The 15,609-nt window shown below is 41.6% G+C and overlaps 2 protein-coding genes across 2 annotated transcripts; one reads left to right on the plus strand and one right to left on the minus strand.

Moving 5' to 3' along the window:
- The first annotated feature begins 1,314 nt into the window (after positions 1 to 1,314).
- Positions 1,315 to 2,490, plus strand: LOC121764655 ((-)-isopiperitenone reductase-like). The gene is made up of 2 exons (XM_042160676.1): positions 1,315 to 1,691; positions 1,753 to 2,490. Exons 1-2 carry the CDS (start codon positions 1,431 to 1,433, stop codon positions 2,401 to 2,403), a joined length of 912 nt encoding a protein of 303 aa, XP_042016610.1. The 5' UTR covers positions 1,315 to 1,430; the 3' UTR covers positions 2,404 to 2,490.
- Positions 2,491 to 11,533: 9,043 nt separating this feature from the next.
- On the minus strand, positions 11,534 to 15,322 carry LOC121763614 (FT-interacting protein 7-like). Its single transcript, XM_042159673.1, has one exon. The coding sequence runs from the start codon at positions 14,890 to 14,892 to the stop codon at positions 11,728 to 11,730; it is 3,165 nt and encodes a 1,054-aa protein (XP_042015607.1). The 5' UTR covers positions 14,893 to 15,322; the 3' UTR covers positions 11,534 to 11,727.
- Positions 15,323 to 15,609: the final 287 nt, after the last annotated feature.

Raw genomic sequence — 15,609 nt, forward strand, 5'->3', positions numbered from 1 at the left:
ACTCAAACCCAAAAGTTTTTCAAATTTTGTGAGTAGAAAAGGCATAATATAAAGAATATTCTTTTAATTTTGAATTTAGTGTAAATGGTTGGAGTAAAATTATATTTGATATGACATTTAATTACATTAAAATAGGTTTGAATTTAGTGTAAATTGTTAGAGATGCTCTTATAATAATGGATTATCAACTTAGAAATGGTATATTAAATGCTAAATCCTGATGTAAATATAGGAAAGAAAACAAAATAGGAGTACATGTCTACAAGCTATACATCAATTAAGAACAGTACGTACGTAACATGTTGTGATTGGTTCACGATTCGACTTTTTGGGAATTTTGTTTGGACACGAATGTTATTGTGTTTAGAAGAACACTTGTATTTTGTAATTTTTGTTGTGTCTTTGTTGGTGTTGCACCAACCCTAGTATTTATAGTGATATTTAAGACTCACCAACTACGTCAATAAATGAGAATTGAGGTTCTAGGAACTTACACCAATAAATGTGTTCTAAGTACTCTACGATGAATGGTGGGCGGCTGATTTATTCTTTGCTTTAATTATAGATTTATAGTAAGGGCACTTGTAGTAGCGCCTATAAACCCGCCCCACTCAATCATTGGATTTATCAGCGCTATTGCAGTCGTCCGCCCTAAAAACAACATTGTGGCGGCCGACCTAGGGATTGGCGGTCATCGTGGCTCCACGATTTCCTCGACTCCGATTGGCGCTATTGCGGCGGGTTCTGCTGATTTTTCTGCACTGTCATTTTGATTTTTTATAGTATTTCCACTCTATAAACACTCTTTTTCTCACCTCATTTCATCACTCCTTCAGTCCAATCTCTTCTCATCTCATTTACATCTCTTTCTAGAAAGCAAAAAGTGAATACTGGTGGTTTCCAAAATATCCCGACGAAACTCCGATGTTCCTTGTCGTTCCTTCTCTAGTGATCCTTCCTTTGTAACTTTTTTTTATTAAATTAAGTATGTTTTGGTGTTCTCTTTAATTTTTGTTATTTTGCTATTTTATTTTATTTGATAACACAAAAAAAAATTTAATGAAAAAGGTGGTGAAGTGCCATTCATGGTATTGAGGGTATTTTTTTTCTAGAAAAAGTTCAAAACAGTGAAAATGTAGCGCAAATGATATTAATTGAAGTTAATGAACCTCGAAAGCCAAAATTAATATTCCCTATTTTTTTTTCCGGAGTTTGTGTGTTCACTGTTCAAGAACACAGCATAGTTTAGTCTATTACTATAGGTCACTAGATAATATAGGTTCCCACTATAGTTAGGAGTTTTTGCGAGATATTGCCTAATCTCTTGAATGTAGTCAGCTATGCAATGCCTCGCCCATTTCCTTTAACTACATGTGTTGATCCACATAGCAAAAAACAAAATCTCGTCGAACAAACTAACCTCGATATCAATGGCGGAGGCAGGTGTCAGGTATGCACTGGTCACCGGTGGGAACAAAGGAATCGGATTGGAGATATGTAAGCAGTTAGCTTCCAAAGGAATTAAGGTGATTTTAACTTCAAGGGATGAGAAGAGAGGCCGCCTTGAAGCACTGCAATCCCTCAACCACTCTGGCCATGTGGTTTTTCATCAACTCAATGTTGTCGATTCTGCAAGCATCGCTGCTGCTGCCCAATTCGTCACCACAAAATATGGGAGGCTTGACATTCTGGTATCAATTCATTGTATCAATATATGTAATCATATTCATTTTGAAAGTAATTTTTTTGCAGGTGAACAATGCAGGAATACTAGGAGCAGGACTGGAGGGAGATGTCTCAATTCTTCAAGAGGTGGTAGAAGCAATTGCTGCTGCAGTCTTTGCTAACTCAAAGGCTGAGACGTCGCCGCCGCAGAGTGGAACTATGATCCAGACATACGAGGATGCAGAAGAGTGCATGCAGACAAACTTGTACGGTGTAAAGAGAGTAACAGAAGCCCTCATCCCTCTCCTCCAACTATCTGCTTCACCAACTATTGTCAATGTCTCCTCCATAGTAGGCCACCTTAACCACTTTCGGAACGAGCGCGCAAAAGCTGTGTTGAGCAACGAGGCGGGGCTGACAGAAGAGAGAATTGATGAGGTGGTGCGAGAATTCCTCAGTGATTTCAAAGAGGGGAGATTGGAGGAGAACGAGTGGCTGACTCATATTGGTGCGGCCTATCAAGTCTCTAAAGCAGCTTTGAATGCGTACACTAAAGTGTTGGCTAAGAAGCACACTGATTTCATCATCAACAGCCTCTGCCCTGGCTTTGCAAGAACAGATTTATCCGGCAATCTCGGTGCCATCAGCGCCGAGGAGGCTGCTCAGAAGGTGGTCAGGGTGGCGCTGCTGCCTCGCAGAGGGCCGTCGGGAGCCTTCTTTTATGACAAGGATGTGTAAGCTGTTGCTACTTGATGGATAGAAGACTTGGCATCACCATTATCTATAATAAAAACTTCTATTACATGCTTATATTCAAGAATCAAACTATTAGTTGTATTAAGTATAATATATTTTAAAATGTGCAAATACTACATAAACATAGTATTATTAGGTGACGTTCGGTTGCCATGACTAATATCATAAGACTATCCATCTAGGATTAAGTTGTGGGATTATTTTAATTGGAGGGGGGAGGCTATGACTAATTATCATGAGACTATCCATCTAGGATTAAGTTGAAGGGTTCAATCTTATGAACCAAACATGATACATATTTAATCACGAGATTTAATCTTGCCAACCGAACACTCCTTAGTGGTGCTTTAGTATTGGATCCAAGCATATATTTTATACTTGTGTTTTATATACCAACATCCTCTGCCCAATAGACACCATCATTTAGCAGTCTTCTGATACGCGTCATAGAAATGATCTAATAAAAGGGGAAAAAAACACAGATATTGTAACAACCCGCTAAAACGATATTATTAGAAACAATATTATTAGCTTGATTATCTATATAAGTGACTTTTATGCGATTAAAGCCGAACTACGATAGATTGTCGTTGTTGTTTGTTTTGACGTTAGGCAAGTAAATAGAACACGTAAATGTATTACACCTATATGAATATACTAAATTTAAATAAATAAATAAAGTCCCATAATCAAAATTTTAATGTCTGGTACATCCAACAAAAGTTCAACAAAATTTAATTTATACATCGTATGTTTTAAGAAAGCGAGTACTTCAACGTGGACGGCCACGAACTTAGAACCAATTATACCTACACCAAATTAATGCTCAAATAATTAATTGATACAAAAAATTTAATATATATAATCATGGGCATGAATCAATTGTCATTTCGGCCTTTAATGCTGCATTAATGAATTGTGGAAGGAAAGAATGATGCATTAATGAATTATAGAAAGAAATCCTCATCCGTCATCCTCTAACAGAATATTTGCAAGATACGCCACTTGCCATCTTTTATGTATAGGTACATTTATGCAAATCACTTTCTTTCACTATAACACATCACCAGATATCCTAAATTCCCTTCACAAACCCTACATGAACATTGACTCCACGTCAGTCTCACAACAAAGCTGAAGTAAGAGGAGGAAGCAAATCCAGCCGCTCTTTTTTTTCACAATCACACAAAAGCGCAAATTCAGCAACTCTCTTTCACAATCAAACAACTCAATAAAGGAGTCAGAGTCAATCGGACCCCGGAGTGTGAAGCGAGCTTTCAACTCTTGAAGGAGAAATTGACCACCGCGTCAGTGTTAGCTATGCCGGAGCCTGGAGTGAACTACGTAGTCTATACCGACGATTCGAAGGTGGGACTAGGATACGTGTTGATGCAGAACAACAAAGTGATCGCCTACACGTCACGACAATTGAGACCGCACGAGTTGAACTACCCAACCCACGACTTGGAGCTAGCTAGCAGTAGTACATGCCCTAAAGATTTGGAGGCACCATCTTTACGGAGTTCGATGTGAAATCTTTACGGACCACAAGAGCCTGAAATATTTCTTAAAGCAGAAATATTTGAACATGCGACAACGAAGATGGCTCGAATTAGCAAAGGACTACGATTGTGGCATCAACTACCACCCTGGAAAAGCAAATGTAGTGGCAGATGCTTTGAGCCGAAGGAACCTTTCGCAAATAGCTGCTTTTCTGACGGAAGAGGAAAGTCTAATACGAGAGTTTAGTAAAATACAATTGGAAGTGGTAAGGGCACCTGAAACAGTGGAAGGCCGAACTGCCACCTTAGTGGTTGAACCTAATCTAAGAACGAGAATCGTTGCAGCACAACGGATGGATACGAAATTTGGAGAAATTCGAACTAAAGTGAGAACTGGCAAATCTGAAAGCTTTAGTGAGGAGTCCGACAATGCCATCATTTTTTAAGGGAGACTGTGCGTACCAAACGACGTGGAACTCAAGAACGAAATCATGAGTGAAGCACATGAGACTCCTTACACAGCTCACCCGGGGAGTACGAAGATGTATCAAGACTTGAAGAAGTCATTTTGGTGGAATGGTATGAAGAGGAATATAGCGGCATTTGTGGAGCGCTGCTTAGCCTGCCAGCAAGTGAAGGCTCTACATCAGCGACCGTACGGAAAGTTGCGACCACTAGAATCTCCCGAGTGGAAATGGGAGCACATCGCCATGGATTTTGTGACGGCATTGCCAGAGACGCAAAAAGGGAATACTGCCATATGGGTAATTATAGACCGACTCACCAAGTGTGCGCATTTCATACCGATTCCCGTAACGCATGAATCGAGCAAGCTAGCTCAGATCTACATAACGGAAATAGTGCGACTGCATGGAGTCCTAGTGACATTCACGTCCGACCGTGACCCGAAATTCACTTCAAGATTTTTGATGAGTCTGCAACGCGAGCTTGGAACTCGATTGATTTTTTTTAGCACGGCGTTTCACCCGCAGACCGATGAACAATCCGAGGGGGTGATCCAAACTCTCGAGGATATGTTGAGAGCCGTGGTGCTCGACCGCGGAGGAAGTTGGGAATCGGTGCTACCGCTGATCGAATTCGCTTACAACAATTTCCAAGCAACGATAAACATGCCGCCGTACGAAGCCTTGTATGGAATAAAGTGTAGATCGCCGCTCTATTGGGATGAAGTTGGCGAACGAAAAGTACTTGGACCTGATGCAGTTGAAAAAATGATTAAAATTGTTGGACGAATTCGTGAAAAGATCAAAGAAGCTCAGGACAGACTAAAGTCGTACGCGGATGTCCGACGAACCGACTTGCAATTCCTAGCCGGCGACAAAGTTTTCCTCAAAGTATCCCCGTCGAGAGGGATAACACGTTTTGGTGTTAAGGGAAAGTTGAAATCACGATTATCAGGCCTTATGAAATTCTAGAAGGAGTAGGACCCGTTGCGTACCGACTGGCGCTACCGCTAAGTCTCGGAAATGTTCATAACGTCTTTCATGTATCACAGTTGCGGAAATATGTGTTCGACCCAAAGCATGTGATTCATTACGAAGAAGTTGCGTTGAATTCCAACTTGAGCTACGAGGAGAGACCCCAAATGATCCTTGACCGAAAGGTTCAGAATTTGAGAAAACAAATCGAATGCTAGCGTAAAAGTGTTGTGGAGAAACCACGGGCACGAAGAGGCCACGTGGGGAGAATGAGGACAAGATGATAGAATTGTACCCTGAACTCTTCTCATGAGGGTACCAAATTTCGGGACGAAATTTCTTTTAAGAGTGGTAGGATGTAACATCACACTTTTTGAACCCTAATTTTCGAACCCTAAAATTTTTGCATTAAATGTTTTAATGCCGTGAAGTATGTGGATTAATTGACGAGTGAATTAATTGCTTGATTTCTATGTGACCTAATTGTGCTTTGGAGTTGAGTTTTGGTTTGAATAGTCAACATTGTTGGAAAAATGACGTGGCCGTTGAATGGTCAATATCGTTGAAGACGTGACGAGAATGTGGAATGGTCAATCTTGTTGAATTATGACGTGACTGTTTGAATATTTGATGCGGGGTGAGATATATTGTGGTGAATTATTTTTCTAAGGGTGAGTGAGATTAAATAGGATCATCAATAATTACCTTGCCCATTTTATTTGAAACTTTCGACCCCTACCTTATTCCTAGGGAGATTTCGAAAATTCCCTTATTTAAGGGAAGAAGGAATTGTTTATTATATATTTTGATCCCTTATTTATTCCCTTCCATGAATAAATATAAATATTCTAGCAAAATCTTACCATACCTAAGGAGATCTTGCCATATCCTATTTTTATTAGGATTTGAGTTTAATTCCTTGTGGGAGAAGGAATAAAATCGCCTACTCCATATATTATTGGGAGGATTATTATTTTTATTCCGCTCCGTATTATTTTATCCTACTCCGTGAAATACCAAATTAAATCATAGGCTAATTAAATAGCCTAGATTTCGAATTCCTCCTAATTTTCTCTCCTAATTCTCGCCAACTTCCACTCTTCCATATCTTTTCAAATCTTTAATTTATTTAATTAAAGATATTATGTTTTGCACTCTACAAATACATGAGAAACCCTAAACCTATGAATCAAAAAAAAACACCTCTTTCCCTTTCCTCTCTCTCCCACACGATTATTCTCCTCCATCTCTCCTTCTCCACCAATTCTTCACCAATCCCTTGTTCTTGCATCATTTTGGAGTTGGAGATTCCAGATTTATTGAAGAATCGAGCCACTTTTCACTTCTACCGATTGTTTTCGCAAGGGAAAGGTATACTTGAATCATCTTTCTCGCCCTTACCTTTGAATCCCTGTTTCTTGATTCCCTCATGCATATAATGAGTGTAGGAATCGTAGATCTAAGAATTTAATCGGGTGGGAAGAATGATTTCATGAGAAAAGTGTGGATATGCATTTAGGTATGTGTATGTGTAAGTTGGTGGATGACTTGTTGGTGAATGATATGTGAATGTATGAGAACATGGTTGTGAGATCCTTTTGAAGTATGAATATATGTGTTTGGGTGAATGATAGATAGACCCTAATTCGAAATTGTGAAGCATGAAAACTTGGTGTTTGGACAATAGATTCCAATATGTATTTGACCGATCAAACGATCTTATTTTGGCACGAATTTTTAACTGAGTAAAATTTGAGATGTTCTATGTGTCGTGTATGAATTTCAGCCTCTTTTGACGAAAGATGAATTTTTAATGAAATTGAAGTCAACTGCGCAGAATTTGTATTCTCGACCATTGAGTTTCGTTTTTTATTTGACCGACCTAAACACGTGATTTTGATGTGAAATTTTACCTGGATGACCGTTGATGTGTATACTGGGTTGTGGTATAATTTCAGCCCCAACGGAGGTCGGATGGATTTTTAATGATTTTTACAAAACTACTGCGCAGTTCTGCCAGATTTCTGTTATGTTTAAATAATACGTGTTGTCAAGTTTGAATGAAATACTTGATGCATGTGTGGCTAAGGAACGTATCTTATGGCGAGGTTATGTTTTATACGTGGAGGTATACTATGGTGTGTTTCCTTATGTTGGTAAACGTTTGGGATGGGTGATTTAAGAAAACGATGAAAGAAACGATAGGACTTGCATGTTTTTGAGTCAATGATTGAGACCGAATTGTGTTACACATAATTTAAAGGTGATAACTCACGCTCTCAGCGTGATAGCAAAGGGAAGGAAGTACTTGAGATCTAAGCAGTAGAGGTGGGCTCTCTTTTAAATAAGGACGAGGTCCTAAATATTTTTTTATCGATGGGAATGAAATTGTGTTTATCATGCCTTATTTGATTTTTAACGTGCCTATCTGATATGGCTTTATGCCATTATTATCTAAATCGAATTCGGGTCCTCGTAGGGCCGCAAACCCTACTTGGACTAGTGTACACCTATGGTAGACCGTGTGCTAGCGTACGGGCTGGCCGATCTAGTGACTTGGTTTGTGGCCACATTACATGTCATGTATTGGCAGATATGGCTAACGTCTATGGGAAAATGACTGATCAATCGACTTTTATAATGGGAAATGATTTTGGTACCTCGGGCCTTTCTAAAAATAAAACCCCGATGGATACTTGAAAAAGGCATGATAAATAAATATTCTTTTGATGAACTGTTTTCGGCGTTAAGTTCACTGAGTATTATTATAGTACTCAGCCCTGCATGTGTTTTCCTTATGTGCAGGTTGAGCGGCGACGAGTAGTTGGCGGTGTTGAGCAAATTAATTAAATTGATATGATTGTCTTGAAACTCCTAGTGTCGTCGTGTCTTCACACATGACTTCACTTTTCTCTTGGATGCTTCCGCTAAAACATGATTTTCTTATCTTTGGGTTGATACTGAAACTATTGGATTCTTGTTTTGGATATTGAGACATGTTACTTTTTGGATTATTTTGATCCATGCCCTTTTGGCCTAAATTATGTTAGTCATTCTTTATTGGATTTCATTGCTAAAGCGTCATTATTTCTTATACTTAATTGTTCATTAAATACTTTGGTCAAACCTCTTTGATGAAACCCTAGCCTATTTTCCTTGTTGCATTTAAGTCCGTTTAAGTCGCGATCGCCGCAGTTATTCTACCCTAGAAAGGCGGTCGTGACACTACCTGTCGGGAATCGGCGTCGGCGACTGGGGGAGGTCCTCGGCGACGGCGGTGGAGGCGGATCCACAGCGACGACGGCGGTACGGTGAAGGGGGGGGGAGAGAAACCGACCGAGAGATAGAGAGGGAGTGCAGACCGCTGCTGTCCGGATACGACCGGACTTCCTGGAGGAGGACGGCGAAGCCGCCGCCTGTGCATGTACAGTGGCGGCTGCGGCAGATTGAGGGAGAGAGAGGGGGCGGGGGCGTGAGGCTGGAGAGGAAGAGAGAGAGGGAGAGAAGGGAGAAACAGAGGAGGAGGAAGAAGGACCACCGCTGGAGGTGGCGGTGGCGCGACGACGGCACCGGAGGGAGGCTGGCGACGGCGGCGATGTGTGAGAGGGAGCGAGGCTGCTGTGCATTTTTGTGAAATGAGGGAGGAAGACAAGTACTAGTGTATTTGAGTGTGTTTTTTTTATTTGGGCTCCTGATTTAATTAGTTGGGCCGTATGAAAAAAAATATTGAGCCCAACTACTTGTGAATAAATTGGTGCAGCAGAAAATAAGTAAGAAGGGCCCAAATTCGAATTTAATTTATTTTGGGCCTAAAATGAAATGTTTAAGAAAGATGAGATATTTAGTTGCGATCCGAGTTGTTATAGTTTTACGTAAAACTTATAGTGACGCATGGAGTATCAACTTAGTCGGAGCCAGAAATAGCAAACGGACTAGTAATAAATAATGTAAGTTTTAGAAACTTCTTAATAAATAATATAATAAATAACAATAATAGTAATAATGTTAAAAATAATAATAATAATAATAATAATAGTAATAATAATCATAATAATAAAAATATATAATAATAATAATAATGATGATGATGATGATAATACTACTAATAATAATAATAATAATAGGGTTAAACCTTGAGATTTTCTTTCTAATTTAATTAGATTAGTTCAAAACTAAATTAATATTTTCCTATTGTGATATTTTCAAAAAGGGTACGTTCGCAAGTAAAGTCGGAATGAAAGATTCAAGTTAAGGGAACTAAACGATCAAGGTGAGCTTCCTTATACTAAAAATACAAATTATATTTTATGAAAACATGAACACATGTTCGTGATTTTTAAAGTACAGGAAAAAGGGGTTGCAGCCCAATGGGAATATTTTTAGTAAGCTCGGACCTTTTCAATAAACCCCATGAGTGTTACTGTGATGATGGCTTGACAATATTTTCAAATGTATATTTGTATTTTTCGGTAATGTGTTGACTGAGTACTTTTGTACTCAGCCCTGCATATATTTCTAAATGTGTAGGTTGAGCAGCGAAGTGGTGCAGGAAGTGCTATTGAGACAAGACATTTAATTCAGTCAGATTTTGACTCTCGGAGGTTCATGTCTTCATACATGGAACCGCGTTCATTTGCTTCCGTTGTGCATCTTAAAAGACTCAAGTCTATTTTGTTCAAAACTATGATATTCTGAAATTTTTACAAATAATTAGTCGAGTTTTCATGATCGAGTATCTTTTCTTTTATGTATCAGCACTTGATTAGCCATGTCTCGCAACCAATGTTTGATTTTATTTTCCCTTAATTATTTTCCCGCTTCTTATACCCCCGCCCCTAGTCACGGTTTTCCCGACTATGTTATCCTTAGCAAGTGCGGTCGTGGCAGATATCCTAGTTTTTAAAACTCAAACACTACTAGAAAAATTGCTTCTCACTACACTTTTTTTATCACACTTTATAAAAAGTGTCAGCATAGATGTACTATCTACACACTAGCTTTTCACTGCACTTTATAATATATTGTTACTGCACTTCAACATAAAAAGTGTCATCATAGATGTACTATCTACACACTACCTCTTACTACAGGTACCCGGTGCTGCACTTGCATAAGTGCCATTATAGATGAAGTGTCAGCACAGTAATTTTCTAGTGACAATTTTAAGTGTCATTACAAGCCAATTTTCTAGTAGTGAAAATTCTATTACTAATAATATTCATTCAAAACTGACGGTAGAAGATTAAAATTCACTATTTATAAATAGTTTAAAAACCCTAGAAACTCAAAAAGTATCATAAATAAAATTATAAAGATTAAAAATAAAGTAAAAAAAATAAAATAGCTATTTTACCCTTTAAACTATATCAGATGGTCAAGTTCCATCATAAATCGTGATGTATCAATGTTTTTAAATCCTTAGTTCATTTCGAAAATTCAATACGAACATCAAGTCATTGTCACACATTTGACGATTTCGGAGTTGTCAGCATCGTCTATTTGACATAGAATTGTCAAATAGGTTGCCCGCCTCCGGGCCCACCTTAGCCCATACAGATTAGGGCCTGGCCCAACACATGCCCACCACTAGAACAGATTGTGTTGGACTAAGTTTTGTTTCATAAATTCTTATCCAGGCCCCAGGCTAGACCCATCCCATCTTATCGGTCGGGCTTAGGCCAACCATATTGGACTTGAACTGCGTTGGGATGAGTCAGCCCAAGCCAATTGACAGCTCTAACTGGAACTGCATCACCAAAAAAGTTCAACAAGGTGAAAGACATGATTAACAACAACAAATGAAATATGTAAAGCTTACTCGATATTAAAAACTAAATATGTGTGTGTGAGTTGACCAAGTGGTAGAATGGTGAATTATCACCTATAATCAACGATTCAACTCCCACTCTATTCTCTAATATTGCTCAGATTATCTATCAACTTTTTACTGAGAGATGGGAAGTTTGTGCACCAACTTCTCTACTACTCCCTCCGTCCCAAGGAAGATGGCCCTTCCTTAGGCGACACAAGAATTTATGCAACTTTATTTTATTTGAGAAGTGGAGAGAGTAAAGTAAGAGAAAGATAATAAAGTAGAGAGAAAAGTGTTTCCATTTTAGTAATGAGTTAGTTGGAACAAATCAAAAAGTAAAGTGAGTCGACCATCTTTAATGGGACGGATGGATTATTTATTTGTGGATATATTTTGGCCCTTGTAGATTGATGAACACAAAATATATGATCTAAAGATGATTCATCTAAACAAGTGAAGAAAAGCGAAAACAAAGTGGCAAGCAACAACTTAAAATTTTCCTTATTCCTATACAACACAAATGGAAAAAAACACAACACTAACAAACTGAATCTCAAAGCATAGAGTCAGTCCTGGCAGCCAACCTCCTAAAAAAGTTGCTAGGAACCGAAGGCAGCTTGCTCCTAAACCTGGGATGCCTCATCACATACAACCCCCCCGCCAGCACCACCACCCTCACCGGCGTCACGTAAAGCACCACCGCCGCACACAGGCAGAACACCAGAAACAAGCTCGTCGCCCTCGGATCCCTCCACCTCAGCACCGAATGCAGCCTCTCCCCCTGCGTCGCCACGTCCCCCACCACCGTCTGTATCCTCCCCGCCACGCTCCTCAGCCTGTCGTACCTCATCCGCACCACCTCCCCCTGCCTCGACGTCGGGAACGTGTCAAACTCCTCGTCCAGCTCGTCCGGCTGCACCGCCTCCGCCCATGACAGCCTCGCGTCCATGTGCGCCGGGTGCCTCTCCCGCAGCCTGTAGTTCCACACCCCGATCACGAACGCGTATAAAAACAGCGTCGGCAGCATCAGCTCCGGGTACCAAATCAGTATCAGGAACAGAACGTGCACCAGAATCGACGTCACCGGATTCTTCCAATCGCAAACCTCCTCGAACCATCGCTTCATCGACGTCAATCCTGATAAAATCGCCATGATCCGGAAGAAATTCGCCTTGCTCCGCCGCATGCTCCACATGTGCGAGTCTACATCCAGCATGTACTCCACCACCTCCTTCCGCAGCGGCGGCTCGGCGCGGGCCAGCCGCGCCGCCACGATGTTCATCGCCTGGTACCGTAAACTCTCCACCTGATTCACGGTGAAAGGGTGGAGGTAGTGCATTTTGGGGAGAAGCGGCTGGCCGTAGATGTAGATTGTGTTGGCGAGTGAGAGAGGTGTGAATCTCACCGCGAGTGAGATCTCCCCCATCTTCTTCACCCCCGAGGGGTGAAGCATCAGCAGCGGATACGCGTGCGTGTAAACGCGCTGCGCTTCCAGCGTTGAGAGGCGTATCCTCACCTTCCCCATCCGCGCATCTCTACCTCCTCCTCCGCCTCCGCCGCTGCCTAAATTGAAGTTGTCGAACACGCCGAGAGTGATTACGGTGCAAGGATCATAGACTTCCCAAGTGTATTGCTCATTCCACTTAGGGCTAAAGCTGTCGAGTATCGTCCTCGTCCTCACCCATTTCTGGCCGTATTTCGCAACGCAGTAAGCGTCGGTGCTTCCTCTCCCTTCCTTCATCTTCATCGGCAGAAGCCCCTCCGCCCTCACGATCCCCACCTCCACAACTCCAATCGGAGGCTTCCACAGCTGCTTCGCCGTGGGGCGTTGATCGCTAATACACATCGTCGATTCGTCGAGCACGTGGTAGCCTCCTTCCAAACACACTCTCAGATGTATTCTGCTGGAAAATCTAACCTCTCTCTGCTTCTCCAGATTGAACCAACGAGATCGCACCGGACGGTGATCCAGCCGCTTCTCAATCGAATCCAGAGGAACTGTAATCCCTCCAAGAACATCGTCCTTCGATTGATGAATCTGGTCCTCAACGGTCAACACGAGATGCTCTTCAAACGGCTCAGCAACGACGAACACTAAATCCTCGTTCCAGATCGGATTCGCCGTCCTGCTCGGGCAGATCCCCGTTCTCAGCACCTGATTCCCGATCTGCACCTTCACCAGCACCTCCGGGAGGCGGCTCCGGTCGTTGGGAACCAGATCCTGAGCCTCGATGATGTTCACTCTAAGGTACCACAGCTTAGGCGAAACGTACACCTTCGACCTTATGTTGAACACGCCCTCTCCGTAAACAGAGGCGGCGTCAGCATGCCACGCCTCTGTAAACGCCTCATCCGCCTGAGTTCCCATCCACACCGCCACCATCACTTCGCCTCTCACCTTCCCCTCGCCGCGCCGGTCCTCCATTCTGTACCACTGCGGCGCCAGGGGGCTATCCGGAGGGACTCTCGTCGGAATCTCATTCAGATCAAACACGACTCCGCCGAGGCAATCGTCCCTCCCGATCATGTCCTTGTCTTTCACCAGCACTTGGAGAATTGACGATTGGATTCGCTCTTTCGAGAAGGCGAAAACCTGGTTCCACTCAGGGTTCGGCCTCCTCTCCAGGTGGCGAGTCCTGCCCTTGTAGTTTCCGAGCTTCACCTCCACGTATGGGTCGGAGGAGGCGGCGAGGTCCCTGGCCTTCACGACTCGGATGTAGAGGTAATGCATCTGCTCCACGAGGTCTAATGTGGCTGCCATTCTTTCGCCGCTCATCCACACTCTCCCCGTGTTGTTAGGCCACTGCTCGCCGAGGTGGAGGCTCGCTTCTTTCACCTCAAAGTCGTTGTCATTGCTGCTGCTGCTGTTGTTGCTGTTGTTGTTGTTGTTGATGATGTTGATGTTGTTGTTGTTGCTGATGTTGTTGGTGGTGGTGTTGTTAAAGTTGTTGTCTCGGTGAAGTGGTCTGGTGGCCTCGTGCTCTGCTCTCCTACGCAGCTTAGGCCCGGTTTGGTTCTGCATTGTTGGGAGATGGACACCGTCGGCTCTAGTCAGCAATGTAGGGATTGGCTGCTGCACAGATTGATGCTTGTGGATTTGGTGAGTGGTTTCTGATCTCTCTTCAATCACACTATCAGCTTCTTGGATTGGAATTTTGCTAGGACAGGCTGTTTCCGCTGGATTTGTATGAGTTCTAGTGTTTCCTTTCACTTCAATCAACTTGATAGAATCATCAACAATGGGGGATTGAGTTGTACTACTAGTGGTAGAAGGAAGAGTATGAGGAGGAGGTGTTGGAAGGGTGATTTTAGGAGAAGAAATATGAATGTTTGATTGTGATAAAGTGTAGGTTTTGAGGCCAATCTCACCTTTGACAAATGAAAGGAGAGACTTGCTCTCAAGCTGGAAAGACTGATAAACCTGTTCGTCTTTAGTGACAAGATTTGAGCAAGGAATCCTAACCCTCCCAAGAAAGCTCCTGCCCGGGACAGGCCGCCTCTCGTGGTAGACAGAGACCTCTATGCTACAATGGTGGCTCTGTGTCTTGTCGAAATCGAACAAGAGTTTCTGGTTCCAAATGGGGTTGAGGTTTTTGGGGATGGTTTTGGTTCGACTGAGCTGGTTTTGGAAATCAACTTCGACGAAAGGACTGGCTGATCCGAGGCCGTCTTTGGGCATGAGATCATGAGCATCTATAACTTCCACCACCAACTTCATGATCCTTAGCTCCTATGTCAAGTTACTAGGAAGTTGGTGGTCTCAAGTAATCCAAGAAACTCAAATCGAGTTGATGATATATGATGTGAGGCACAAGGTACTGTTGCAGCTTCATAATTGTTGCAAGGAAAGAATGATTTGCTCGAGAAGCTGTGTGTTTTGTTTATGTAGCAAACGAGTTTGGGGGTAAGGTATCAAGACTTTGTGTTGGAATTCGAAAAAGAGACAAAAAAATTAGCAGTTTTCTGCTGCATTTGTTAGAGTTTTGTACAATCTTGTCTTGGTGATAAAAGTGATTATTTGTTTGTCTGATACTTTTTGAGAGACATTCCATTCTTCTGAATGCAGCAATGCCTATCCTATGTAAAAGAGGAGCATTGTTTGTTTTTCAACTTATTAAGTTGCCCAAAGATGCCTTTCGTAATCTCTTTCTGTTTATCGATGAACGCATTTTATTATTACAAATTATTTTTTCTTTGTTAGACAGGTTGTGAGAAAAACCACTGGTTGGTTTTGAAACATTTGGTTATTCGGATATCTGAAATTTTTGTCACAATTATATTTAATGAATTTGTTACTGCTTTCAAATTGCAATTTTTACCCCGCGAATGCAATCGACTAATTAGTGTGTATAAGATTCAATTTTAGTTTTTGAAAGATACCTTAGTTTAAAATCAATGTGTATATAAGTAGATTGTTTAATTTGGTTCTAGCGAT

Source organism: Salvia splendens, chromosome 14 (genome assembly GCF_004379255.2).
Source record: "Salvia splendens isolate huo1 chromosome 14, SspV2, whole genome shotgun sequence".
Lineage (NCBI taxonomy): Eukaryota > Viridiplantae > Streptophyta > Magnoliopsida > Lamiales > Lamiaceae > Salvia > Salvia splendens.

What these genes read in the sequence shown, in the direction of transcription:
- LOC121764655 (XM_042160676.1), top strand. Translation starts at nt 1,431, where the DNA reads ATGGCGGAGGCAGGTGTCAGGTATGCACTGGTCACCGGTGGGAACAAA. An exon ending in ATGGGAGGCTTGACATTCTG is followed by an intron (nt 1,692 to 1,752) that starts GTATCAATTCAT and finishes ATTTTTTTGCAG; the next exon opens with GTGAACAATGCAGGAATACT.
- LOC121763614 (XM_042159673.1), bottom strand. Translation starts at nt 14,892, where the DNA reads ATGAAGTTGGTGGTGGAAGTTATAGATGCTCATGATCTCATGCCCAAA.